Source organism: Pollachius pollachius (assembly GCF_949987615.1).
Source record: "Pollachius pollachius genome assembly, chromosome: 9".
Classification (NCBI taxonomy): domain Eukaryota; kingdom Metazoa; phylum Chordata; class Actinopteri; order Gadiformes; family Gadidae; genus Pollachius; species Pollachius pollachius.
The window spans coordinates 23,069,333-23,096,927 of NC_136942.1; the positions used below are offsets into that span (position 1 = coordinate 23,069,333).

The window sequence follows — 27,595 nt, forward strand, 5'->3', positions numbered from 1 at the left end:
ACGTTTCCATTTTACCAGTGAGCTCCAACAATCAAAGTCGTTGTGCTACACTTTAGGATTGTGGGTAGTGTAGTGCTTTTAAATGACCTCACGAATAAAACGTTAACTTCTTTAACTTCTACAGGAACATATACTATAGTTTCACAATATAATGGCTCGTGGTAAGTATACTTTGTGTTATGAAATACACTTCACGTGATTCAGGTCTCCCTTTGTAAGCTCTTCAAACTGCTCTCTGGTCGACACAGATGTTAGAAATGTTCTACAACTACAGTATGATGTGAAAATGTTGGTTTGATTGTAATTTGGTTTCTCAGCAGAAGGGCATCATTGAGCCCTGGCTGTTCCATTCTCCCAGAGCTTCAGATGAGGAGGAACAGAAACAGTGGATAGTCCAGGCTCCCTTATGGACTCAAATAATGAAAGAGAAACAGTGTAGAGATCCAGGCTCCCTTATGGACTCAAATAATGAAATGTAAAAAATAAACCCAAGAAGAAAGGGTCACAATCAAATCAAAAGTATGTAATAAGGCCTTGAATAAATAATGTTGTCCTTACTTCATCTGTTTGTCTTTATCGGGCTTTAGGTGGATAAGAAGCTCGGCCTTAAACTCAGTGGTTACGCAAACCTGAGCAAGCAAGTTAACAAGCAAGCAAGCGTATAACAACTGCTGATAAGTTTGTTTCCTCTTACAGCCGGTCCTTTGCTAGTCTGAATCTTGTTGTGTTTAACTCCCTGATATAAGAATAAGGTTAAAACAATATTAAATTAGAGGCAGAAGCATTCAGCAGGTAAACCTGAGATGAGCTTATAGCAAATATCGTGAGAATTCAGATTATATAAAAAAATTATCATAACAGCCTTTTTACTACACCAATTAATCCAGGAAATAAAAAAGAAGATTCAGCAAGCATTCAACAAAATAAAAATTAAATTAAAAAGAAGCTGTTAGACAGAGTAAAGAAACACGGTTTGTAACTCTGTGTAAGACTGTGAAAAAGAATGTGATAAAGAATGTGATAAGAATTTGATAAGAAACAGCAAATGAATACAGAATAAGTGATGCAGTGATGCATAAGCCCTATTCCAGTTAAGAGTTTGAATTATCACAATGTAAAGGAGAGGAATGTCTGTGGAAAATGAGTCTGCATTACTTTCTTGCTTATAAATTATTGTTTAAAGACATTTAAAATGAATAAAGAATAAAGCTTCAGAAAGCGTCCTGGCAGCCTGCAAGAGTGAATCAGCTCCTTAAAGAGGGTCATGGGGCACAGCTATATGTCCTGCATACGTCACGTTCTATTTACCTATTTTTGATCATGTGGGAATTAGCCTGATGTTCTCAAGGAAACAGCTTATCTGGCCAAGAGGCGTTCCTCAGAGCCTTACATGGACAGTTCCGGAGCCAATGGGGAGCATAAATAGGGGTTCTGGACAGGCTAGTAGTATTAACACTGTCTCCCCTGCAGGTTAGCAAGATGTCTGCCCTGAAGTACGCTCTGAGCCTGCTGGCTCTCCTTGTGGTCTCCACCTGGGCTGAGGTAACAACTCTACATGTTTCTAATATAAATAAATAATTTTTGAACTGTTAACTGTTTCTACTGAGACATTTATGCAGCCATACCTCATCCATGTTTGAGTGTTGATTAGAATTGTCTGTTGGATCCAAGCCTGTGACAATGACCACATCTTAATGTCATCGGTCAAATCCAAAATGTCTTCCTATCATCTCACCATATTATTCTGGACGGATCCCTGACATCCGGTCTGTGTTTGGTTCACTACAGGAACGCCCTGTGTCTGAGCTCCTCTGGGAAGCTAACAAGGATGTCGGTAAGTACAGCCGAGTAAAGCATATTCAGATCAGTGTTTCCTTGTTTCCTCAACATGTTCACACTATAGAAACCCACGAATCCAGCCACAGACCATAAAGGAATGAGTAGTATAGCTAGGCAGCTGTTTCTGGTGCCATAGTATACAGACTGGGCTGTCTATCTACCTCAACTAGGCCAGTAGGATTCCACCCGTTTGTAAAAACCCATCTGCCTTTAAATTCAGCTAAAAAATAACAATTATAATAATGAATGTTATACCATATCTATAATTAATATTAATGTAATGATTAGAAATATAAAAAAAAGAATAACTATAATACTAAATACATATAAAATATTCATTTTTCCCAAGAACTTACTTTGCATCCGATTGAGGATTGGTCATGTTGCATGGTCATGCTGCGTAGTCTGACACGAAATTACAGACAGCCAAACAGATAGACAGACAGACAGACACACACACACAAACATACAGACACACACACACACACACACACACACACCCCTTTGGTGGTCTTGGAAACACTATTTAAATAAAATGTCTTCTTCTTGTTGTCATTAGTCCGCACTGAGGACGAGCCCTACGTGGTGGACGACATCGCCTACGACAACGAGATGGAGAGGAACGCTGACCCCTGCACTTCCCGCGGCTGCATGTGGGGAAAGTCTAGCGACGGCAAGGTCTACGTGCCCTACACCGTCTCCAGCCAGTACTGTACGTGCAGCCTGTTGTCACACCCCCCTGAATACAGTCACTCACTTTATTACAAAACATTAGACCCAGAACTCCATGTAAAACCCAGAGTATTCGAACAATTTAAATAACAAACTTTCGCTTATTTTATTAGGATTATTATTATGTTTAGTTAAAATGATGGTAATCATAATAAAATGTCTTCCCCCTTTAGTACAAAAAGTTCAAGCACAGCTGAACATAGATTGAGATTCATTATAGCCTCACTTCACTGTCAAACGTGAAGGGTGTTCCTTTCCTCCAACGACCTGTCCCTGACTCCTCCCACATCCCTGCCTGTCCCTGACTCCTCCCCCTTCCCTGCCTGTCCCTGACTCCTCCCCTTCCCCTGACTCCTCCCACATCCCTGCCTGTCCCTGACCTCTCCCTTTCTGCCTGTCCCTGACTCCTCCCCCTTCCGTGTCCCTGACTCCTCCCCCTTCCTGCCTGTCCCTGACTCCTCCCCCTTCCCCTGACTCCTCCACCTTCCTGCCTGACCCTGACTCCTCCCCCTTCCCTGCAGCCTCCCGCGAGCGGTCCATCATCGACCGCGGCCTGCAGTCCTTCTCTGGCTTCTCCTGCATCCGCTTCGTCAAGCGCAGCAACCAGAGGGATTACCTCAGCATCCAGTCCCTCAGCGGGTGAGGAGCGTGCGCTCACGTCCCACAAAGAAGCAACAAGCACTATGAACCTACTCACGGTTGTCTTCGGTCTCTTAACATTTGACCACATTCTACATCATTAGGCCGTTACTGTATCCTGATTGAGCTCCAGACTTTACAAATCACCTCTAAAGTAGTTCACCCTGTTTTAGGATGTTGTTTTTGTTTGGACAAATGGCTTTTGATCAATACATTCACTTCATGGTGTATTCATATGTAGACGTGAAATCAATACTTTCCCAACACTTTCCCACTCAAATAAACGCGTCCTGACTCCGACCGCCTCTCTGATCGTAGGTGCTATTCCTTCGTGGGTCACACCGGTAACTCCCAGACGGTGTCCTTGAGTCGTCAGGGCTGCCTGTACCACAACACTGTGCAGCACGAGCTGCTGCACGCCCTGGGCTTCAACCACGAGCAGACCCGCTCCGACCGCGACCAGCACATCAGGGTGCTGCTGCAGAACGTCCAGTCGGGTCAGTGGCTCAGTCCTCATCCAGGGAATCTCTCGCACGCACACACACACACACACACACACACACACACACACCTATAACCCCTCTGGTCCGTCCTCCACAGGCATGCAGCACAACTTCAACAAGATCGCCACTCTGAACCAGGCCACCTCCTACGACTACAACTCTGTCATGCAATACCACAAGTGAGTCTGACCCCATCAGCCTGATGCCCTCTCAACCACATCCCCAAAGAAAGAAAAGTGAACTAACTGCATTGCTGTTTGATCTTATGCCTCAAAACACCACAGAGTGGCCGCTTACAGGATATTTAATCATTGTGTGAAACAAGTAAAAACGACACTCCCGTTTGTTTTGGACCAGAGTCCATGTGGAGGAGGAGTGTGTCAGAGTATGTGCTGCTAAGTGTTCTGCATGCTTCCAGGTACGCCTTCTCCAAGAACAACCAGCCCACCATGGTGCCCATCCCCAACCAGAACGCCGTAATCGGCAAGGCCACCCAGATGAGCCAGAACGACATCACCAGGCTGAACAGGCTGTACAAGTGCTGAGTGGGTGAGTCAGTCCACACCGGCCCTCCTGTTTCAGGACCCTTGTGGAGTAAGGCCCTCATAACAAGCTCAGAGGTTCAATGCCCGAGGTAGAATAGATTGATGAGGCAATGGTCCAAGTCTTCCATTCCCCATGTAGATGCATGTGTACACAATGTTGCATTAATGATAGGATGTGATACTGAGTCAGTGGTCATTTTTTCAATGCTGTTTATCTAATGATCGCTTCATGTTGCCATTTCTCTGCTTTGTCTTTGTAACAGGTGACAAGGACTCCCATTGGAGAAACAACTTCCAATCACAGTGGAGTCCAGAGTCATCTGTTTATAGTCTGAGGGTGTATAGAGCCAATCACAAGGCTTGACCTTGTGTTGTACCTTTTCTTAATAAACCATAGACATCCACCAAGCCTTTGTGTTCATTGACCTTCATTTGACCCTTCTGAATCCTGCTCCAGGCCTTGACCATCTTCTACCTGATAATAACAGAATACAGATGTGCACAGGGTGCATCTCAGCAAGGGGAAGATAGTTAGAGGGCAAAGCCGCCAATGTTTGAGTCAAGAAGCCTAATAAGGTCATGAATCCACCATGGATTGAAGTGATGAGGTCATGAATCCACCATGGATTGAAGTGATGAGGTCATGAATTCACCATGGATGAAGTTTGATAAGCAATTTACATATTTTTGATTGTTTCCAAAAACAATGTAGCATGCAGTGATCTCTATGCTGCTCTTTGCTGAGGTTGCTTTGTAACGTTTCAGTAACGGTTTTTTTTTTCCTCGAATTCTGCAAAAGTCATACTGCAGGTCCGTAAGTCGAAAACTTCTGAAATTTTCAGATATGGTTACCAATAACCCCCTCTACCCATAAACCCAAACTTGTGGTACTGCACCCAAAGGTGGCGCTATTGTAAAAAAATCATGAATTAGGCTTATTCCTCTTCACCAGATTGACCTGGACTCATAATTCTTTCAGAATATTCATCTCTAGAATCAGACGCATTTAAAAAAAACGGGTCTTATGCCCTATAAATGTATACTTTTCCCACAATTTCCTATTAAAGCTAAACATGATGAAAAGATTCACAGGCTACAAAAATAATCAGAAACTTACCAAATTCGCCACATAAAATCTTTAGACCAAGCCTCACAAAAATCATTGAACAGAATTTGTTTTACTTAGTTCCATTTGAGAAATATTGGCCAATAAATTTGGAGCAGTTAGCCCATTTTTCTTATATGACCATTTTGTTATTGTATAAAAAAAACATACAATTATTATTAGGAAGATACCAATACCCCCCACTACTAATACACCCAAATTGTGGTACCGCACCCAAAGATTGACCAGGATTCAAAATTCTTTCATCATATTAATCTCTAAAATCAGATGCATCTTTTTCATCCTGGTCTTCTGCTCTAAAAATGTTTATTTTTCCCACAATTTCATAGAAAAGCCAAATGTCCACAGTCTCAACCCATTTTGCCTATATGACCATTTTGTTATTGTATCAATACCATACGGCTATCATTAGGTGGAAACCATTAACAATGCGAATTTTCAGATCTGTACTCTTTTAAGAAAGCCCTTAATCCTCTTGTGAAATGTGTGCTTGGAGTTTTCTTGATATTGTGTATCAATTGACATTTTCACCATGTGAATGGGGCTTCATGCAGTTCAGGAATGTCAGTGGCTCAACGGGATAATGCCGTGTACTGGTGTACCTTAGGTTGGGGTTCGAATTCTGATTAGAGCATTATGAACAAGCTGAACATCACATTCTGTCATTGCCACTCATTTAAGAAACACAACATTGAACAGCACCTGAAATTCATCAGGCAATCAACATTCATCATTTAGGCTCATTAGTTTCCAAGAATCGGTCTGCCAAGACATAGTATGGCATTAAGGGGAACTTCTTCGTTAACCATTTTTCCTTCATAATTGACTCTGTCATATTTATATTTCTTCCGTTAGTGTTCCTGACTACAAATGTTTAATTTCCCCAGAATTTCAAAGATTTTTCAGGTATATGCTTTGAAGAAAGCCCTTAATTCACTTGAGAAATGTGTGCTTTGAGTTTTCTGGATGTTGTATGCTTATCAATAGACATTTTGACCTTGTGAATGAGGCTGAAGTTCAGGTTTATAAGCGGAACATCTTTCCTTATGACAATTATATTTTATATATATATACCTTCCATTAGTGTTCTTGACTTTTAATTTTGCTCGGACCCTGTTAATCACCACTTGCCACAACTTGATATGCAAATGTTTCATCCATATGTGATATGTTCAATGTGAATAGATAAATAGCTAAGCAACATTGTTCATGGATGTTGATTTTGTAACTAAGGTGACATATGACACAGAGTTGAAAGAAGAAAAGCCTAGCTGGTATTCCCAGTGGCTCTCCCCCAGGACCAATGAGCTTAAGGATGAGTTACAGGACCAATCAGCTTCATGATGAGTTACAGGACCGATCAGCTTCATGATGAGTTACAGGACCAATGAGCTTCATGATGAGTTACAGGACCAATCAGCTTCATGATGAGTTAGAGGACCAATCAGCTTCATGATGAGTTACAGGACCAATGAGCTTCATGATGAGTTACAGGACCAATCAGCTTCGTGATGAGTTAGAGGGCCAATCAGCTTCATGATGAGTTACAGGACCAATCAGCTTCATGATGAGTTACAGGACCAATCAGCTTCATGATTAGTTACAGGACCAATCAGCTTCATGATGAGTTAGAGGTCTTTGGTTGAGGGGTGGATCCCGGACGGCCAGAAGATGTTCTCAAGCTGGTATTCCCAGTGGCTCTCCCCCAGGACCAATGAGCTTAAGGATGAGTTACAGGACCAATCAGCTTCATGATGAGTTACAGGACCGATCAGCTTCATGATGAGTTACAGGACCAATGAGCTTCATGATGAGTTACAGGACCAATCAGCTTCATGATGAGTTAGAGGACCAATCAGCTTCATGATGAGTTACAGGACCAATGAGCTTCATGATGAGTTACAGGACCAATCAGCTTCTTGATGAGTTAGAGGGCCAATCAGCTTCATGATGAGTTACAGGACCAATCAGCTTCATGATGAGTTACAGGACCAATCAGCTTCATGATTAGTTACAGGACCAATCAGCTTCATGATGAGTTAGAGGTCTTTGGTTGAGGGGTGGATCCCAGACGGCCAGAAGATGTTCTCAATGAATTCAAGTCTTTTAATAATCTAGTAGGATCTAGTTACAATAATATATTTGTTAAGGCTCATCTACAAAATTACTTCTGATAATTATAACATAGAAAATAAATACAGAAATACCACGGCACAGTTGGGCCACATTCATTGTGCATGCGCATGACTTATTTTTAGGGGTGGACATGACTTAATAAGCCCATTAAGTCATGTCATTTGGTCGTTATAAAATAATTGGATGGCTAACTTGTCTGTCTAGCTAGCTAATTGCGAATAATCTGTCCCCACTCATTGCACATGACAGCAGCCTTCCACCAGGCTTAGCAGACCTGTTGCTAAAGCTAGGGAGGGAGCCCCTTGTTTGGAGGGGGTTTGGATACTTTCAAATCTAAATCTGGCTGGTTTCTCCACATGGCCTACCTTAGCTTAGATGTTAATACAGTCATTTTTGACTGCAGTATATAGAGGACCAACCTTTGGAAACCATTTGACCCTACACTATTGTTCTCAACTTATCTCATAAATGAAGACATCTTCATAAATGCCATGAGATGCTAGGTTTGATACGAATAGAAAAGCCTTCTTAGTTAATTTGCAGAGATAATGTCAAAAGGTTAGGTAGTTCCTTTCAGGCCTTCAGGTGGTTTGTGAGGTTGGACTGACCCTCTAACATTCTCAATCAACGGGCAGGAACGGGATTTCGTTCTTGTAATGCCAAGCCAATTTTTGTTATGCTAGGATGTAAGTTCCAGGAGACTTCCTGGATTCCAGCAGGACGACTGGGGGGGATGGCTTGGAACCTGGAGACAACAGCTCCAAGGGGCAGTGTTTCTACAGCCTAATCCCTGTTCGTCAGTTCACTTTACGTCTAATTATTGTCCTCATCATCATCATCATCATCATCATCAACGTCATCATCTATTTCCCCTTCCACTGCCTCAGCGGGTTTGGAGCCCTGGATGAGCTCCATCAGAGGCAGGAACCTTGACCTGCTTTGCATTTCCCTTTGTTGTAGAGAGTTGGTTTGTAGAGAGTCCAGTAAGTTTATCATAGTTTTCCCAGATGTCACGAGTATACAGCTTATTGTTAGAGCGGAACAGATTTTGTTTTAGTTAGGCTGAGTTTGGAAGTCTAGTTAAATGAGCAAGTACTTCAGGTATTGGACAAGACCGAAGTTACGGATTGGTGAGGAGAGGCTGAGACAGAGTATGTTGTGATTAGAATACTTGTAGCGCCAGTCCACATCGTCTTCTTCAATAGATGGTGTTTTACTCCCCTTCGCCTCGATTGTGGCACATTGACACACTCTAAACCATTGTGGAAAAGTTGTGTCGTCCTGGCAGCCTGCCAGAATAGGTCAGCTGCTCAAACAGGGTCATGGTACACAGCTATATGTCCTGCATACATCACATTCTATTTACCTATTTTTGATCATGTGGGAATTAGCCTGATGTTCTCAAGGCAACTCATATGTACAGCTTATCTGGCCAAGAGGCGTTCCTCAGAGCCTTACATGGACAGTTCCGGAGCCAATGGGGAGCATAAATAGGGGTTCTGGACAGGCTAGTAGTATTAACACTGTTTCCCCTGCAGGTTAGCAAGATGTCTGCCCTGAAGTACGCTCTGAGCCTGCTGGCTCTCCTTGTGGTCTCCACCTGGGCTGAGGTAACAACTCTACATGTTTCTAATATAAATTAAAATTTTTTTAACTGTTAGCGTCATTAACTGTTTCTACTGAGACATTTATGCAGCCATACCTCATCCATGTTTGAGTGTTGATTAGAATTGTCTGTTGGATCCAAGCCTGTAATAATGACCACATGTTAATGTCATCGGTCAAATCCAAAATGTCTTCCTATCATCTCACCATATTATTCTGGACGGATCCCTGACATCCGGTCTGTGTTTGGTTCACTACAGGAACGCCCTGTGTCTGAGCTCCTCTGGGAAGCTAACAAGGATGTCGGTAAGTACAGCCGAGTAAAGCATATTCAGATCAGTGTTTCCTTGTTTCCTCAACATGTTCACACTATAGAAACCCACGAATCCAGCCACAGACCATAAAGGAATGAGTAGTATAGCTAGGCAGCTGTTTCTGGTGCCATAGTATACAGACTGGGCTGTCTATCTACCTCAACTAGGCCAGTAGGATTCCACCCGTTTGTAAAAACCCATCTGCCTTTAAATTCAGCTAAAAAATAACAATTATAATAATGAATGTTATACCATATCTATAATTAATATTAATGTAATGATTAGAAATATAAAAAAAAGAATAACTATAATACTAAATACATATAAAATATTCATTTTTCCCAAGAACTTACTTTACATCCGATTGAGGATTGGTCATGTTGCATGGTCATGCTGCGTAGTCTGACACGAAATTACAGACAGCCAAACAGATAGACAGACAGACACACACACACAAACACACACACACACACACACACACACACACACACACACACCCCTTTGGTGGTCTTGGAAACACTATTTAAATAAAATGTCTTCTTCTTGTTGTCATTAGTCCGCACTGAGGACGAGCCCTACGTGGTGGACGACATCGCCTACGACAACGAGATGGAGAGGAACGCTGACCCCTGCACTTCCCGCGGCTGCATGTGGGGAAAGTCTAGTGACGGCAAGGTCTACGTGCCCTACACCGTCTCCAGCCAGTACTGTACGTGCAGCCTGTTGTCACACCCCCCTGAATACAGTCACTCACTTTATTACAAAACATTAGACCCAGAACTCCATGTAAAACCCAGAGTATTCGAACAATTTAAAAAACAAACTTTCGCTTATTTTATTAGGATTATTATTATGTTTAGTTAAAATGACGGTAATCATAATAAAATGTCTTCCCCCTTTAGTACAAATAGTTCAAGCACAGCTGTACATAGATTGAGATTCATTATAGCCTAACTTGACTGTCAAACGTGAAGGGTGTTCCTTTCCTCCAACGACCTGTCCCTGACTCCTCCCACATCCCTGCCTGTCCCTGACTCCTCCCCCTTCCCTGTGTGTCCCTGACTCCTCCCCCTTCCCCTGACTCCTCCCACATCCCTGCCTGTCCCTGACCTCTCCCTTTCTGCCTGTCCCTGACTCCTCCCCCTTCCGTGTCCCTGACTCCTCCCCCTTCCTTCCTGTCCCTGACTCCTCCCCCTTCCCCTGACTCCTCCCCCTTCCTGCCTGACCCTGACTCCTCCCCCTTCCCTGCAGCCTCCCGCGAGCGGTCCATCATCGACCGCGGCCTGCAGTCCTTCTCTGGCTTCTCCTGCATCCGCTTCGTCAAGCGCAGCAACCAGAGGGATTACCTCAGCATCCAGTCCCTCAGCGGGTGAGGAGCGTGCGCTCGCGTCCCACAAAGAAGCAACAAGCACTATGAACCTACTCACGGTTGTCTTCGGTCTCTTAACATTTGACCACATTCTACATCATTAGGCCGTTACTGTATCCTGATTGAGCTCCAGACTTTACAAATCACCTCTAAAGTAGTTCACCCTGTTTTAGGATGTTGTTTTTGTTTGGACAAATGGCTTTTGATCAATACATTCACTTCATGGTGTATTCATATGTAGACGTGAAATCAATACTTTCCCAACACTTTCCCACTCAAATAAACGCGTCCTGACTCCGACCGCCTCTCTGATCGTAGGTGCTATTCCTTCGTGGGTCACACCGGTAACTCCCAGACGGTGTCCTTGAGTCGTCAGGGCTGCCTGTACCACAACACTGTGCAGCACGAGCTGCTGCACGCCCTGGGCTTCAACCACGAGCAGACCCGCTCCGACCGCGACCAGCACATCAGGGTGCTGCTGCAGAACGTCCAGTCGGGTCAGTGGCTCAGTCCTCATCCAGGGAATCTCTCGCACGCACACACACACACACACACACACACACACACTTATAACCCCTCTGGTCCGTCCTCCACAGGCATGCAGCACAACTTCAACAAGATCTCCACTCTGAACCAGGCCACCTCCTACGACTACAACTCTGTCATGCAATACCACAAGTGAGTCTGACCCCATCAGCCTGATGCCCTCTCAACCACATCCCCAAAGAAAGAAAAGTGAACTAACTGCATTGCTGTTTGATCTTATGCCTCAAAACACCACAGAGTGGCCGCTTACAGGATATTTAATCATTGTGTGAAACAAGTAAAAACGACACTCCCGTTTGTTTTGGACCAGAGTCCATGTGGAGGAGGAGTGTGTCAGAGTATGTGCTGCTAAGAGTTCTGCATGCTTCCAGGTACGCCTTCTCCAAGAACAACCAGCCCACCATGGTGCCCATCCCCAACCAGAACGCCGTAATCGGCAAGGCCACCCAGATGAGCCAGAACGACATCACCAGGCTGAACAGGCTGTACAAGTGCTGAGTGGGTGAGCCAGTCCACACCGGCCCTCCTGTTTCAGGACCCTTGTGGAGTAAGGCCCTCATTACAAGCTCAGAGGTTCAATGCCCGAGGTAGAATAGATTGATGAGGCAATGGCCTAAGTTTTTTCTATGCTGTTCATCTAATGATCGCTTCATGTTGCCATTTCTCTGCTTTGTCTTGTGACAAGGACTCCCATTGGAGAAACAACTTCCAATCACAGTGGAGTCCAGAGTCATCGGTTTATAGTCTGAGGGTGTATTGAGCCAATCACAAGGCTTGACCTTGTGTTGTACCTTTTCTTAATAAAACCATATCATCCACCAAGCCTTTGTGTTCATTGACCTTCATTTGACCCTTCTGAATCCTGGTCCAGGCCTTGACCATCTTCTACCTGATAATAACAGAATACAGATGTGCACAGCGTGCATCTCAGCAAGGGGAAGATAGTTAGAGTCAAGAAGCCTAATAAGGTCATGAATCCACCATGGATTGAAGTGATGAGGTCATGAATTCACCATGGATGAAGTTTGATGAGCAATTTACACATTTTTGATTGTTTCCAAAAACAATGCAGCATGCAGTGATCTCTTTGCTGCTCTTTGCTGATGTCGTTTTGTGATTTCAACTTCATATGCAAATGTTTCATCCATATGTGATACATGTTTAATGTTAATAGATAAATAGCTAAGCAACGTTGTTCATGGATGTCGATTTTGTAACGAAGGTGACATATGACACGGAGTTGAAAGAAGAAAAGCCTTGCTGGTATTCCCAGTGGCTCTCCCCCAGGAACAATGACCTTCAGGATGAGTTACAGGACCAGTCAGCTTCATGATGAGTTACAGGACCAATGAGCTTCAGGATGAGCTACAGGACCAATGAGCTTGGTCCTGTAACTGGTTCAGGTATTGGACCAATCAGCTTCATGATGAGTTACAGGATCAATGAGCTTCAGGATGAGTTACAGGACTAATCAGCTTCATGATGAGTTACAGGACCAATCAGCTTCATGATGAGTTACAGGACCAATGAGCTTCATGATGAGTTACAGGACCAATTAGCTTCATGATGAGTTACAGGACCGCTCGGCTTCATGATGAGTTACAAGACCAATGAGCTTCATAATGAGTTACAGGACCAATCAGTTTCATGATGAGTTACAGGACCAATTAGCTTCTTGATGATTTACAGGACCAATCAGCTTATTGATGAGTTACAGGACCAATGAGCTTCATGATGAGTTACAGGACCAATCAGCTTCATGATGAGTTACAACAAGAAGGACAAGAAGGGCAGAAAACGTTCTCAATGAATTCAAGTCTTTTAATAATCTAGTAGGATCTAGTTACAACAATATATTTTTTAAGGCTCATCTACAAAATTACCTCTGATAATTATTACATAGAAAAGAAATACAGAAATACCACGTCACAGTTGGGCCACATTTATTGTGCATGAGCATGATTTTTTTCATAAATCTGCCAAATATGTATTAAGCCCTATAAAGTGCAACTGGGAAGCCTAATAGTACCTGAGACTTTAAAATATACCTTGTTACGATTCTGTACAAACTGGAGGTAACAGCACATTACCAATAATAATAATAATAATAATAATAATAGATACCATTATATTATTAGTCAACAATATTCGCTTTGAGGATCTCAATCGTTTGGGTAAAATCTCTTCAGGGGGTTAAAAGGATGTGAACGTCAGCAGCCCAGCGGAGACGGAGCGAAGAAGTAGAGAGCCAGCAGGATGAGGTAGACCACCACGAGAGCAGTACCTGGGCACAAAGCACACGCTGACACGGGACATAGCTCGAGGGTTCTGGCTCGATACAGTCAGGTCATTCACTACACATTAAGGCTGGGGAAGGTGATTGCGTCGATTTTTGTCATTTGTTGAACTTCTGTTTACATGCCACCAGTATCGATAAATATCAATGCTATCTGTAATAAGCCCAATAAGTCATGTCATTTGGTCTTTATAAAATAATTGGATGGTTAACTTGTCTGTCTAGCTAGCTACGTGCACATAATCTGTCCCCACTCATTGCACATGACAGCAGCCTTCCACCAGGCTGAGCAGACCTGTTGCTAAAGCTAGGGAGGGAGCCCCTTGTTTGGAGGGGGTTTGGATACTTTCAAATCTAACTCTGGCTGGTTTCTCCACATGGCCTACCTTAGCTTAGATGTCAATACAGTCATTTCTGACTGCAGTATATAGAGGACCAACCTTTGGAAACCATTTGACGCTTCACTATTGTTCTCAAGTCATCTCATGACTGAAGACATCTGCATGAATTGCATGAGCTGCTAGGTTTGATATGAATAGAAAAGCCTTCTTAGTTAATTTGCAGAGATAATGTCAAAAGGTGACTGACTTGCTTATTAACATGGAGTTCCTATAAGGCCTTCAGGTGGTTTGTGAGGTTGGACTGACCCTCTAACATTCTCATTCAATGGGCAGCAACAGGATTTTGTTCTTGTAATGCCAAGCCGATATTTGTTATGCTAGGATGTAAGTTTCAGGAGACTTCCACGGTTCCTGCGGACGCCCGGTGGAGATGGCTCGGAGCCTGGAGACAACCACTCCAAGGGGCGTGTTTCTACAGCCTAAACCCTGTGCGTCAGTTCACTTTACGGCTAATTGTTGTACTCACCTAAAATCTAGCCTGATGTCTTGTGTACTGCTCATGTTCACTGTATTGTAACAGGCCTGCCTACCTCATGTCCCACCCAACCCCTCTGAGATGTGTCACCGTTGCCAGAATACAAGTGGGTCGGACGCAGTTCGTCCATTTTTTAATTAGACAGACCAAGACCGTAGAAGTCATTTTAATGAAAAATTGTTTTATACTCGGTGGAAACCGAAACTGCAGTTGGGTTTGATCACAGAATGAACCATGAATGAACACCAATGAAGTGGATCCTGTGAACTACGCTCCAATGGCGTGCATTCGACGGTTCCAATCAATGTGCTACAAATGGAATTCAAAATTAAAACCCTTGAATACAACTTAACACCAGACATTGACTTAATACTTAAAAACAAAGTGTCGCAGCGGAATACTCCAATTTCAGCTGGATGAGTCATTAAAAACAACTGAATGGGGTTATTCCTTAATGCCTTGAATTTCTACCCTATCACACAACAGGTTCATAGGGCCTTGCAACTTAATATTACAGGGTTCCTCAACTTACCTTGAAAATAGTCTGACTTCCCATCCATCAATATGTAGTTGACCACGATGACACTGAAGATGCTGGCCCACAGGTGCAGGTCGCTGAAGATCAGCACGAAGCCCACATCCTGAACACATATAAACAGCATCGGTCACTTTGGTATTCCAGCGAGTAGGAATGTTTAACCTAATCATGTTGAGAAATTAGTCTTACATAGATGGCGTTGAATAAGACCAGCAGGGGAATCTGAAGCATGCAGACCTGTACAGCAATGCAGCTTCCAACCTCCAAGCTGGAAGGAAAAACAAACGGTTTAGTGTCCTCAGATTGTAAACAGGTTGTGTCTGAACTTGTGAGGGTGTGTAGGAAGGCTGGCTGTCTAAAGCTGGGGCCACATTACACTTTTTAGAGGGAGATTTTGGAAGGACCAGAACGTTCCAATGGGGCAGACGCGCCCCAGAGTCCAACACCACGATCATTATGCGTGTCGGTGAAATATCTAGAGCATACCAGTCGCCATGGTCCAGATTCTATCCAATACGTTTGCAATGGCTGACGCAAATTCAGCCATGAATTCAACATGCAGTCCCTCTTTTTCACAAATGGAAAAAGGGATTCTTGCGCAAACTGTGATCCGATGAGCTCAACCACATCTCGAGGTCGTCAAGCTCGTATTCTGATAACATTCATAGGTGTGTAGACAGCAGTCTGGGCACAATGTCGACAGAGAGGTGCGATTTAATACACCACCACAGCAGCGCTATGCTAGTGTACATTTCCCTTTAGGTGTTGATGTCGGGGAGTTCCTGGTGGGTCACTATTGTAAACTGGTTGAACACCTTTTAACCAAGGGCCTGTTCAGACCTGACTGTAATTGCGCCCTGGCATGGAACCAGAAAGAAAACGCTTTCAAACTTAGAAACTGAGAAGTGTAAGAAGCATGAGTGAGATGTAAACGTTTGTCTATGTATGATTTGCAAGGATATCTTTTTTCATAGATATTTTCACTAGTGAGTAATGTTAGTTATCTAGAAACACACTAATCCAAACTAACAGACCTTACGAAACACTAAATAAGAAGCTTCTAATAAAAATAGCTTTGTTTTTCACAACTGTGCACAGGTACAAAAGCAATCTTTTTCAGGTAATTAGTTAAATTATCCACGATAGCTGAGACTCAGCTGATTTAAAAAGTCACACTTTGACTAAAATTGGTCAAGAAAGTTTTGTTGTTGAAAAATAAAAGAAAGATCAACCTCACTTTTTCTTTTTACAACCAAATTGATGTCTTACATTAGTTTTTTTTTGTCATCAAAGTTTGATTGCATAAAACCACCATAAACGCAACCAAACATGGTTTGTCCAATCAATGTCCAGTAGCTTAGGGAAGGTTTCAGAGGAAATAGGTAAAAATTGGCTTCAATCAGAACAGAGGATCTTTATCCCCATCTGTTGGCCATATGGTGTAATTGCGATTGTTTGGCTTGGTGTCGTTTAATTCAATTAGCCAATAGAGGGGTCAAGTGTTAAAAACTGGTTCTGAAGATATCTAAGCCGAGTTTATGTTGTCAATTTGGAAGGTTTTCAAAATAACAGCACCATGCATGACACCAAAACAACAGCAGGGTGCCACAGTCGAGATCAAGGACAACAACGTTTACATACTATTTGTTTCCCTCCCTTAGACTTTCTGTGCAAATCACAAATAACCACGATTGCAAGACATTTCTTGTGGGACAATACACTCCCAGGTGAGGGGAACCCGACCTGCATTGGCCTGTTCCGTCTTATATTCGTAGGTTCCCCAAAGACGACCGTTCTCCAGACGACAGTGGAGATCGGCCGTGTGGCCCCGTTGGGCTTGGCCCCGTTTGGCCCCGGGTGGCGTGGTGCCGTGGGGCGTGGCCCCAGCTTCAGCAACAATGAAGAGAGAGCGTCCATAGGCTGAACCCACCTGAGGTTGATGTTGTTCTGAAGGGCGAACTGGATCCCGTTGACGATCTCTGGGATCTCTGGGACCATGGCGATGACTGTCACGCCTATGAAATACTGACCACAAAAGACGGTGATTCAAAGCCCCCACACACATCCTACATACACCTCAGAGCAGCCGTGTTGGTGGTGTCCACCTGGGAGATGTTGGGCTGGTGCAGGATGGGCTGGATGTGCTGGGTGGCCAGGTCGGCGCACGCAGACATGAGCAGGGTGGCCATGATGAGGATCAGCAGGGACCTCCAGCGAGACCAGTGGACAACCGCCTCCCCCGGGGCCTCGGCTGGAGACACGCACACGCACACGCACACGCACACACACACACACACACACAGTTGGGAGGCTGGTGGATCTAATGTTCTCCAGGATATTTAAAGGTCCCATGCCATGCTACTTTATGGATGCTTTAATATAGATATTAGTGGGCCCCAATATTTGAAGACGTTCCCGAAATTCCGTGGTGCAGCGTTACAGCCACTACGAGCCAGTCGCACATTGAGCTTTCCTCAAAAACGCAGTTTCGGTGTCTGTAGCTTTAATGCAAATGAGGAGGAGGGAGGCGGGTCAAGGAGGAGGAGGAGGAACACAGCACTAATCTGGCTCATAGTTTTTTGGTATTTCTCCAAAATTAAATTGCCACCATTTCTCCCTTAATTCCTCTGTCTTTGGCAGGAGATGCAATGTGGACGTTTTGCTTTCGCATAACACACAGGTTCGATGTCGGTCTGCCATTTCATTCAAAATTCTGCACTAGCTCAATCTCGACTCCTTCAGAATTCCTGTGGGTGGTTCGAACCAACCAAGTGGGCAGGTCTATGAATAATAATTTGACAACGCTACATAGCAGTTTCAGCTCATCCAGATTGGCTCATTTTTTCTGCCTTTTTCCTTTCATTGGCTATTGCATACAGCAGACAAACTGCATAGATTTCAAACTTACCACAGGTCACAAACTTATTCTGACCTATGTTATTTAACAAACAATAGGACGAATGTGATTTTAATGGCATGGGATCTTTAAGGCACTTTACGATACTTAATTCTAGATTCAAAAAAGGTATATATATATATATATATAACATTGACTCCAAGCATTTCCAATTGGCAACTGCAGTCTGGATTCACAACATTGGAGAGCTGCCTCTGCCCTCCCCAGACCTGAAGCTCAAGCGGGTTGCCAGGTTGGGGAAACTTACCAAACGCGAGCATAAGAAGAGCCAACCTCTGGTCATGGAGCTTTTTAGAAACAGGTGGGCTAGAATCTAGTGCATCTCAGCTGATCCGGATTGTTTGCTGGTTTCTACGCTGACGAGGCAGCAGTAGGCTGTGCTTGTGTGCCAATTTGTTTCATATCTGGCGATCTTGGGTGCTTTGAGAATAGTGAATAATAACCAAAACGAAAACAAATGTTTTCCTTAATCTCGGACGCCATATCATCGTCATTTTATGATTGAGTACAGTAAGTAAGTATGTTTTTGGTGGTTATGTCTTATATGATGTCCACATGGGAATCTATGCAATTTTGAAACAGTTACTAAGAAAATTACATTAATCTAGAAAAAAACTGAAAATTCTTTCTTTTATCTCTGCCAACCCGTTCACACAACTCAAATATCTTGACCTGGTTACCGCTTCTGCTGTCTCTTTGAAACTCTCAAATCCAATCTACCGCAGCTTTAAGGAGTATTCCTTTGGATGGTATTGAACTTGAAAGCTTCATCAGTTTCCTACCGTGTCCCTCTCCAACCTGGATGTCGTAGATGTGGGAGTGTGTCTTCAAGGTGAAGAACAGGCCGATGATGTAGGCCACGGGCAGAAGCACGCAGACCGAGTACACTAGCGGTCTGAAAGGGAGGAACACAACTCAGTAACTTTGCCGTGTTAGCGCCGGTATGATGGAGGTGACGCACTAGATCAATATCTCAATAAAATATATTCAAACAAAACAACATCAGAACTTACTCAACATGGTTATGGAACAGTGTTGAGTTGTTCTGTTGGAAATTCAAATGAAGTCCAAACATTATTCAGGTGCAGAGTATGTCATGTCAAGTCAAGAATAGATGTCTGAAGATGGTGGTGTCTGTTACCAGATCGTAGTGGCAGTCGTGGCAGGTAAAGGTGGCGTTGCCTCCAGCAGAGGTTGTGCAGGCGTCACAGACCAGGTTCCCATAGGCCTTGGAGAACAGGGTGGGCGCAAACACACCTGCAGGCCCCAACAAAGCCCCCCTCTAGTGAGAACAGAAGTCGGACTAAGTCCCAGTGGGGGTGGGGTGTCGAGCGTGATTGAGGGTGATGGTTAAAGGGCCCCCACCAACGTGGCTGGTCCTTACCTCCTACAGAGATGAAGAGCAGGGCAGAGCCCACTCCTGTAGACCGGCTGTTGAATCGCTGCTCGCTGTGTTTCAACCCCCCGACCACCATACTGATGCCCTGACACACACACACACACACACACACACACACACACACACACACACACACACACACACACACTTTATTACAGTTGTAGATTATTAGGAAAACATTTTAATTAAAACAAATGGGAGTTCCACAAAGAAAAAAAAATGCCTCTGCATATTTGTGGACCATGGGTTACATTTATAGCATAGAAATCTAGACGCACCCTAGCGGCAGCAAATGTAATTTGTAGCCAGGGTCGTCTAGCAAACCAAACTCTGGTCCGGGCAATCACATCGAGTATAGAGTAGGTGGTCGGGCTTAACATAACGACGACTGAGTTGCGGTGGTTCCGTGTCAAGTCTGTGTGGTCCCTGCTACATGATTGATTGTAGCGCTATCCTATTGCCTGCAGAGGGAATTTGAAAGACAACCGTTTATCCCACCCCTTGGATTGAGCCGTGCCAATGGAGTGTTCCCAGACCCAACATCTTGATGTAGGTCTGGCTTGCTATTAAATCTATTACATTTAGACTTCGGTTTGAATATTCCAGTGCTATCCAAGGGATGATTAAATAAATATATATATATAATAAAATATGTCAGGGTATGAGAGTACCCAGTCCAAGCCCAATGGATCTAACGGCAGCCATCTTAGGAAGGGAAGACCTTATTGGTATAACTTTAACACCTGCCGCAAGTTCAAGAGCCTGCTAGACCGACAGATACATATTTTAGATGTACTGGTTGTAATATTTATTAAATGTTCTCCCCAAAGTTGAGTGGACGGTGGATACACCACTACCAGGAGAATCAGAGGTTGAGTGGACGGTTTGAGCCACCACTACCAGGGGAATCAGAGGTTGAGGCCAGCAGGCGTTCAATGGTTTTAATAGTGACAGTTAGCAGCTATTTCAATGTTTAAATAAGGTGAACAGCTGCAGTGTCCTTTAAAGTGACCATGTGTCCGATTACTCACCGATGTGAGTAATGGGAGTAGGCCTCCTCCCAGACCATCTGAGCACCGGCTCCTCTGAACCGTGGAGGCTCCATTGAAGCTCTGCCCTGGACAGAGGGTCGGAGCCACCGGGGTCCACACAGTAATCTACCTGACCTGGACAGAGGGGCGGAGCCACTGGGGTCCACACAGTAATCTAACGGACCTAGGAATTAAAAGGAATGTTTTTCCGCCGGCTCTGAGTCAGGCAGGGAAAGATACAAACAATCAATTGACTTGATAAAGGTTGGTTCATATTGACTTTTGGAATACAAGTCAGAAAAACCGAAAGCCTAATGGGAGTTTGAAGTTATGTGTTCATCCCTACTTCATATCTTAGATTGATATAGCCCTATGAGAGGAATCATATTTGATGTATACATCTACAGCAGGCATCCCCAAATGGCGGACCAGGGTCCGGGTTCGGACCCAGTGACGGTTCTTCCCGGACCCGTTACAATTCTAATATTAAATTTTAAAAAAGTGCATGCGCAGCTAATCTAGTTAATACGACAGGAGCGTCATCAATAGCCAAGCCAATCAAATTGATTGTTTGCCTTCTCGCACGCACTAGACTCGAATGAGAGTGAGAAGATGAGAGATGGCTTGCTCAAAAGTGAGAAAAGTAGATGGTGAAAACCGAACTTTCAAAGATGAATGGACAGACAAATACATGTTCGTTCTGCCTGCACCCAGTTCTAAACCGCTGTGTCTCATATGCTGTGAAACTGTGGCGTTAATAAAAAGTGGCAACGTTAAGCGTCACTATGAGACCAAACATGGGTCGTTTGAGGAAAGGTACCCACAGAAGTCTGCAGTGAGGGCAAGTAAAATGATCGAACTGAAAGCACAGTATGACAGGTCTACCCGTGTCCTCACGCATACATTTACAGGCCAGCAACGTGCAAATGAGTGTTCATTAAAGATTGCGTGGATTTTGGCTCAACACAAGAAAGCATTCAGCGATGGGACAGTTGTGAAGGAGAGCTTAAATGCGGCAGCAGAGACTTTACTTGACGGTCAACAAAAAGACGACATGTGTGGAAAAATCAAGCAAATACCATTGTCAGCTACAACAACAACCAGAAAATCTGAACTATTAGCAGAGGATGTACTGGCACAGCTTGATGCAGCTGATCAGAACGCAGTATGCATATCCTTAGCCATTGATGAGTCCACAGATGTTACGGATAATGCCCAGCTTTTGGTGTATGTGAGATTTCTTCACAAAGAGAAGAAAGAGATGTGTGAGGACCTGTTGGGCTTAATGCCACTTGAGACATACACAAGAGGAGAGAATATATATAAGTAGTCTCAGTCACCACAGATGGTGCACCTGCAATGGTTGGGAGAGAGAAGGGGGCTGTGGCAGGGATTAAACAAGACAACCCTGATCTCATAGCCTACCACTACCATCATCCATCAGACTGTTCTCTTTGCTATTCTGTCTGAAGGGTTTGCTGAAATAATGAATACCATGATGAAACTCATCAACTTCCTCAGGGCATCCTCATCCGTTATAATAGCTGCTTTCTTACAGCAGCTCAAGAGTCAAAAAGCAACACAGTTTGCAAACTTTTTGCAAGATAAGCACAAGATGGATGTGGTGGCTTTTTTGGTAGACACCGGACACCTTAATGAGCTCAATTTAAAGCTGCAGCGTCAGAAAAATTCTGTCTGTGATTTGATGAAAAATGCCCGCTCCTTCCAGATGAAGCTGGACATTTTCAAAGAAGATCTCCAAGGAGAGTGTGAGCACTTCCCACAAATGCGGGAACAAATTCAGGGTGAGGGAGACATTTCTCCTTATGTCGGCTTCATAGACAAGCTGATTTGAAACTTTTGTCAACGATTTGACAGCTTCAAACTTGGACACCAGCTCGAGAAATCAGAGGATTTTCAAAGAAGGTTCAACAGACCTTCAAGTGGCCACATCCTGGATCTTAACAGTTAGAGCTCACTGATCTGCAAGCAGATATTGCTCTGAGAGAGCATTTTGAAACAACTGACTCTGCTACTTTCTGGTTACAGATTTTGCCTGAAACAATGTTCCCTGGTCTAACCAAAATAGCACTTCACACCTTAACCATGTTCGGATCAACCTACAGCTGTGAGACAGCTTTCTCTACGATGAACATTACTAAAACACAGTACCGTTTCAGGCTCACCAATGAGCATCTCCACATGAGCATGAGAATGGCACTAACCCCATCTAAGCCAAGATTCAAACTGCTGGCAGGACAGTTACATGCCCATTTATCTCACTAGGAAAGGAAGTTGGAAAGGGAGGAAGGTGAGGAGGAAAGGAGAGAGGAGAAAGGGAGCTGCTCAAAGCTCTGCACTTTTCTATTATTCATTCTGCCCTGTTTTGTTTTACTACAAATGTAGGCTTTAGCCTAAGGTCCCTGTGTTATTTTATTTGAAATTTAGTTAATACATGTAAAAAAAAAAAAAAGGGGGTGGGCAGGTCAAAGGTCTTTTGTTAATTTTTTTCTTAAAGATGCACTTTTATTTTATTGAAAAGATTCTGAATGTTTTGCGTTACTTGAAATATAGGCCCTAAGTTCAGGCTGCCCAAAGCTGTGTTTGCACTTTCAAAAGATTCTGAATGTTTTTAGGCTTACTTATTCAGGAGAAATTCAGTCTCTGTTGTCTGTTATTGATAAAAGTATATTACTTTGAAAACACTTGAAGCTTGACAATAAACTACATAGAAATGTATGTACGTTGTTGATTTTATTTACATCAGGGAACACTACTTCGAGTGACAATATATAAGATTCAGACCTTTGCTGGGAGGAAATTTTAGTAACTTGACCTCTTTCAATTTTAATTGAATACCCCTGATCTACAGGAAGCATTCACTGATTTGAAGAATTTCTGAAAGGTCTCCTTATCAAGTCGTTCATGCTTCATTAATTGTGATTTAACAAAAGATGCTGCCGTGGAGAACTGAGCCATGATAACCCCCGTGCAGTACGTGTCCAGGGTCCTGAGGACAGACTCACAGGGATGAAGAGGATGCAGCCGAACAGGGTGCCGGTCAGCGCCGCCTTCACTATCTCCTGCAGGCAGGGGTTGCCTGCCTGGTGACCTCTGATCAGGGCCGTGATGTAGAAGGTCATCTCTGTGATGGAGCCGAACGTGGCGTTCACCAGCGCACCCACCGCAAAGTTACTCTGGGCCGAGATACTGCACACAACAAGGACAGAAACACTTCCGCTGAAGGAGCTGAAGGAGCCGTACTAGGAGCTGAAGGAGCCGTACTAGGAGCTGAAGGAGCTGAAGGAGCCGTACTAGGGTCTGAAGGAGCTGGAGGAGCCGTACTAGGGGCTGAAGGAGCTGAAGGAGCCGTACTAGGAGCTGTCGAAAACATTTATTAGGTCTTTAATTTCCTGATTGCTTGACTATCTTAAAGCTTACCTAGCGATGCCCATCCCGATGTAGTAAGACAGAGGGATGATGGAACTGACCGCTATGCCAAACTTTACGTTGGAGCTGGCATACTGGTTTTCTGTGTCAATGTACCCAATTACCAAGGCCACGATTACCAGGGGAAGCAGATCTGAGATGGGGTTAAAGATGTCAATGAGCCATTTTATACTCACACACACACACACACACACACACACACACACACACACACACACACACACACACACACACACACACACACACACACACAAACACACAAACACACACACACACACACACACACACACACACACACACACACACACACACATTTAGGATACTGACAGCAAACACGTTGATTCCATCCACAGTGTACTTGTAGTAGTGCCAGTTGGTTGCATTAGAACAACAGAGGAGTGCTTTTGACCCGTATCCCGGCTGCACAAACATAAAACAGCATGTCAGTCCGCAATCAGTAATCAAGCTGCACGATGTCATGAAAAGAAAACCCAATTAACACCACATCGTTTACTTATCGATTGGCTGCATTTTTACTGGTCCCTCAAGCACTTCCTTACACTCCTCTGTGAGCCCGTGGTGACGGACACATCCTCGGGGGCCATCAGCAGTATGGTGGCCAGCGTGCGGGCATTCATCTTTGCCACAGGGATGGTGAAGACCAGCGTCCAGGCCAGTACGCAGACCAGGGAGTGGACCACGGCCAGCAGAGGGAAGCCCAGCAGCAGCCAGACGTAGGTGGTGAACCGCCACTGCAGATTAAAGGTTTGGAGCCGTTGGTTTGTACTGCAGCTCTCAAGACATTTCCCACCGGCAATCTGCGTGTTCAGAACAATATGAAGACATTGTGCGGATGGAGGGTGCTCACCCAGTAGGGGGTTCCTCGAGGGATGGGCCCCACAGAGTCTGATGTCTCTATGGGGCAAGGCAGTAGAATGGGGACCACATCCTCCCGTCCATCGTTACAAGCGCAGTAGGGAGACATCGCACCGCAGTGCGTACACCCGTTCCCGGTCTGGTGAAACATGGCACCTCTCTGGTTCAGACACATGACTAAGAAGGCCATTTGATGCTACATAACCAAGAATCAGTTAGCTCATCTGTTAGCATCTTTGTTTTGATGGTAGGAGAGGAATTTCAAAAGAGGAAAGATGCAGAAATACAAAAGCAATGATTTCTAATGAAGACCACTGAACTAATACGTTACCTCCTGGATGGTTTTACCAAAAGGCCAGAGAAAGTACCATGATAACCGCCAGCAAAGCTTCCCTGAAGGAGAGTTTGTATGTGAGTTAGGATGGGATTGACCTCGTTAGGGCAAAGTATGAGGAACTACAGAGGTGGTGAATCATACCATACGGCGTCCCAATGACAGTGGTGAACATGAGTATGCAGACCAGTAGGTAAACCAGAGCCACCCACCAACCGAACAGAAACACATAAACTATGTTTCCAACAGAGACTAGGTGACCTGAAACCGGAGGGAGAAACACAACAACAAGTTGGTCAGAACTCAGCAAGTGCCTTTAACAGCCTCTGATTAACGATAACGGGAAGTGTACCTGTGCTTGGTTTTATGACGTTAAGCTCAGAGTAGAGCTCTTTCACAGCTTCTGAACGGTCTTCAAATGGACGCTCTGTCACATGGCTCTTCCACTTTCTAAAACCAAACTAAAGCCACACACACACACAACTTCATGAGCTGCAACAAGGGTTTAGTTTTTCATCACAATTTCTGCACCAAGCTGTGAAGTACTCTTCTTCCACCCACTCTGTAGTTGTTGACCAGTTTGTTGGCCTCCACCTCGTTCTCGGCTCGTATCCTGGTCCTTCCGAGACCCTCCTCCCTGGCGTCCTCGCAAACGTGAGAGCTGTGGCCTACGCAGCACAACACAGTATTCATTCAAGTCACATGAGGAGAAAGCTGTTAAGTGGACACACCACGGTCTCCAGCCTACATTGTGTGGTGCCCGCCTGTCCTGGGGACGGAGAGGGGCTGTGGGAGCAGTCTGCAGAGTCAGAGCACGGACCTCCACAGAGGTGCTGACAGAGACGCCCGTTGTGGGGACTGGTCAGCAGGTCCCGGCCCTGTGGTGCTTCTGGAGCAGAAGAACAAAACACTGATCAAGGAGACTTCTGGAAGACGAATCAAATCATTATAGCGTTGTGCGTAGTTTTGCATTCCTCTTCATCTCGGAAGGTTTGCAGAAAAATACTCCAAACTATTCAGGTTCAATTTTGAAGCTTCTCCTTTCCAACCACAGTTTCACCATGATTTCAGTTCCGCATAAACGTTTACTTTTCAACTGCAGCACACTGTGGTGAGCATGTGAAGAGGAAAGTAGAAGCCTAATTTATGTTTCTACATTTACACTCTAGTGGACGAAGACGGGATTGAACACAATCCACAAACATATTTACTTACTGAACACAGAACAAGTTAGTTCTCATTTCTTCAAAGTATTAGTAGTAGTCTACACTAAATAAGATCAACACGCATATGTAGGTTATAGGTCCTAATGTGTTTGAACAACATTGGGCGAATGTATAAACTTCTCTGAATCGCTCACGTCATATCTCCCCCCCTCCATTGCCGCTGAATGAACACTGGGTCTCCTCTGCTTTTACTCAACATTTATAGGACGACGACCCACACAGCATGACGACGGAGCGTCTGTTTACAGAGCAAGGGACATAACGACCCTCTCGATGCATAACGTTGCGGCTTGTTGGTTCACCACCGCCTGTGAGCATGAACTTACCTTGACCATCGGTCAGCCTCCTTTTTCTGTTGTTCGTGTTTATATGTGCACTTGAAGAATAGGACATATCTGCTGGTGCGACGCGGTGACAGAGGCGGATGGAAACAAGCGTCTCTCGTGGTGCGACTCTCACGAAAGGCGCACTGATCCGCGGATCAGACGCTCGGCATTGTGGGAATCCGAGGCCGATTTCTTCTCGGTTTTCTTCATTTTCTCAAAATAATGCTTTCGATCTTAAATTGAGCAAATAACCTTAAATGAATCAAATTGATAGTGATATTATTGAGTTATATATTTGCTGACAAAATCGTGCATATGCTCATACTTCAAATGGGCTGCAGCTTCAGGACCGCATGTCTGGGACCCCTCACAGTGACGCGCTCCTCACTCCGGGACCCCTCACTTGAAGAGAATCTGAATTGAGTAAACAATGTAAACATGCACACCGTTCAAAAAGGTAAAATGGTTGGAAAAAAATGAAGTGAAGTGTTCAACAAATAGCTTAAGTGATCAAGTTTGAATACATTTGAGATAGAATAAATTTAAAAGAAAATAGAATAGCTGAGCTGTTAAAGCTGAAAGTTTGAAATGGTTGAATCAAGTCTGTTAATCAAGTCCCTAACCTCTTTTGGGAATAGCCCCGGATCGCTGTGCCGTCAGAAAAAAACAAAAAAACAAAACAACAACAACAACAACAACAACATAATGATGATGAAAATAGCCCCGTAGAGCAGAGGACTTCAACAGGGGGTCCGCGACCCCTAGGGGGTCCACGGAGGTACTGCAGGGGGGGTCGCGAAAGTTTTGGTTGATTAGACATCTTTTTCATATTCCCCCCGCAAATTTTACCACAAATTGAAATGTCTTTAAATACACATTAACATGAATCCAACACACTAGCCGCGATTACATGGAAACTTTTGATCCGATTTCTAATCGGAATAGATCTATTCCTATCATGCGATCCGAATA

General features: G+C 44.2%; 3 protein-coding genes across 4 annotated transcripts; 2 read left to right on the plus strand and 1 right to left on the minus strand.

The window, feature by feature from the left end:
• The first annotated feature begins 1,467 nt into the window (after nt 1–1,467).
• On the plus strand, nt 1,468–4,650 carry LOC307081071 (high choriolytic enzyme 1-like). Of its 2 annotated transcripts, none has more exons than XM_079744093.1 (8): nt 1,468–1,542; nt 1,789–1,834; nt 2,399–2,551; nt 3,093–3,210; nt 3,529–3,707; nt 3,811–3,892; nt 4,132–4,262; nt 4,522–4,650. In XM_079744093.1, exons 1-7 carry the CDS (start codon nt 1,480–1,482, stop codon nt 4,256–4,258), a joined length of 768 nt encoding a protein of 255 aa, XP_079600219.1. In that variant the 5' UTR covers nt 1,468–1,479; the 3' UTR covers nt 4,259–4,262; nt 4,522–4,650. The 2 variants fall into 2 exon arrangements, with proteins under 2 accessions (XP_079600219.1, XP_079600220.1); XM_079744094.1 differs by having other exon boundaries at nt 4,132–4,307; nt 4,522–4,606.
• A 4,407-nt stretch (nt 4,651–9,057) lies between these two features.
• On the plus strand, nt 9,058–11,859 carry LOC307081013 (high choriolytic enzyme 1-like). Its single transcript, XM_079744022.1, has 7 exons — nt 9,058–9,130; nt 9,386–9,431; nt 9,996–10,148; nt 10,691–10,808; nt 11,127–11,305; nt 11,405–11,486; nt 11,726–11,859. The coding sequence occupies exons 1-7, from the start codon at nt 9,068–9,070 to the stop codon at nt 11,850–11,852; spliced, it is 768 nt and encodes a 255-aa protein (XP_079600148.1). The 5' UTR covers nt 9,058–9,067; the 3' UTR covers nt 11,853–11,859.
• A 1,295-nt stretch (nt 11,860–13,154) lies between these two features.
• On the minus strand, nt 13,155–26,726 carry LOC307080706 (uncharacterized protein). The gene is made up of 20 exons (XM_079743538.1): nt 26,624–26,726; nt 25,820–25,960; nt 25,633–25,739; nt 25,424–25,532; nt 25,216–25,332; nt 25,069–25,130; nt 24,730–24,876; nt 24,422–24,613; nt 24,185–24,281; nt 23,853–23,994; nt 23,438–23,621; nt 19,366–19,465; nt 19,123–19,238; nt 18,995–19,026; nt 18,764–18,876; nt 17,170–17,315; nt 16,995–17,089; nt 15,254–15,332; nt 15,059–15,167; nt 13,155–13,638 (listed from the first exon to the last, which is right to left on the minus strand). Exons 1-20 carry the CDS (start codon nt 26,688–26,690, stop codon nt 13,565–13,567), a joined length of 2,229 nt encoding a protein of 742 aa, XP_079599664.1. The 5' UTR covers nt 26,691–26,726; the 3' UTR covers nt 13,155–13,564.
• Between the last annotated feature and the right edge of the window lie 869 nt (nt 26,727–27,595).

Excerpts from the sequence above, each read along its gene's own strand:
- LOC307080706 (XM_079743538.1), bottom strand. The coding sequence starts at position 26,690 with ATGTCCTATTCTTCAAGTGCACATATAAACACGAACAACAGAAAAAGG. Across the intron at positions 19,239-19,365 it reads GCTCTTCATCTCTGTAGGAG|GTGTGTTTGCGCCCACCCTG; the intron begins GTAAGGACCAGC and ends TGGGGCCTGCAG. Across the intron at positions 15,168-15,253 it reads TCTTATTCAACGCCATCTAT|GATGTGGGCTTCGTGCTGAT; the intron begins GTAAGACTAATT and ends ATATGTGTTCAG.
- LOC307081013 (XM_079744022.1), top strand. The coding sequence starts at position 9,068 with ATGTCTGCCCTGAAGTACGCTCTGAGCCTGCTGGCTCTCCTTGTGGTC. Across the intron at positions 11,306-11,404 it reads GCTGCAGAACGTCCAGTCGG|GCATGCAGCACAACTTCAAC; the intron begins GTCAGTGGCTCA and ends CGTCCTCCACAG. Across the intron at positions 11,487-11,725 it reads TCTGTCATGCAATACCACAA|GTACGCCTTCTCCAAGAACA; the intron begins GTGAGTCTGACC and ends GCATGCTTCCAG.
- LOC307081071 (XM_079744093.1), top strand. The coding sequence starts at position 1,480 with ATGTCTGCCCTGAAGTACGCTCTGAGCCTGCTGGCTCTCCTTGTGGTC. Across the intron at positions 1,543-1,788 it reads TGGTCTCCACCTGGGCTGAG|GAACGCCCTGTGTCTGAGCT; the intron begins GTAACAACTCTA and ends GGTTCACTACAG. Across the intron at positions 3,211-3,528 it reads AGCATCCAGTCCCTCAGCGG|GTGCTATTCCTTCGTGGGTC; the intron begins GTGAGGAGCGTG and ends CTCTGATCGTAG.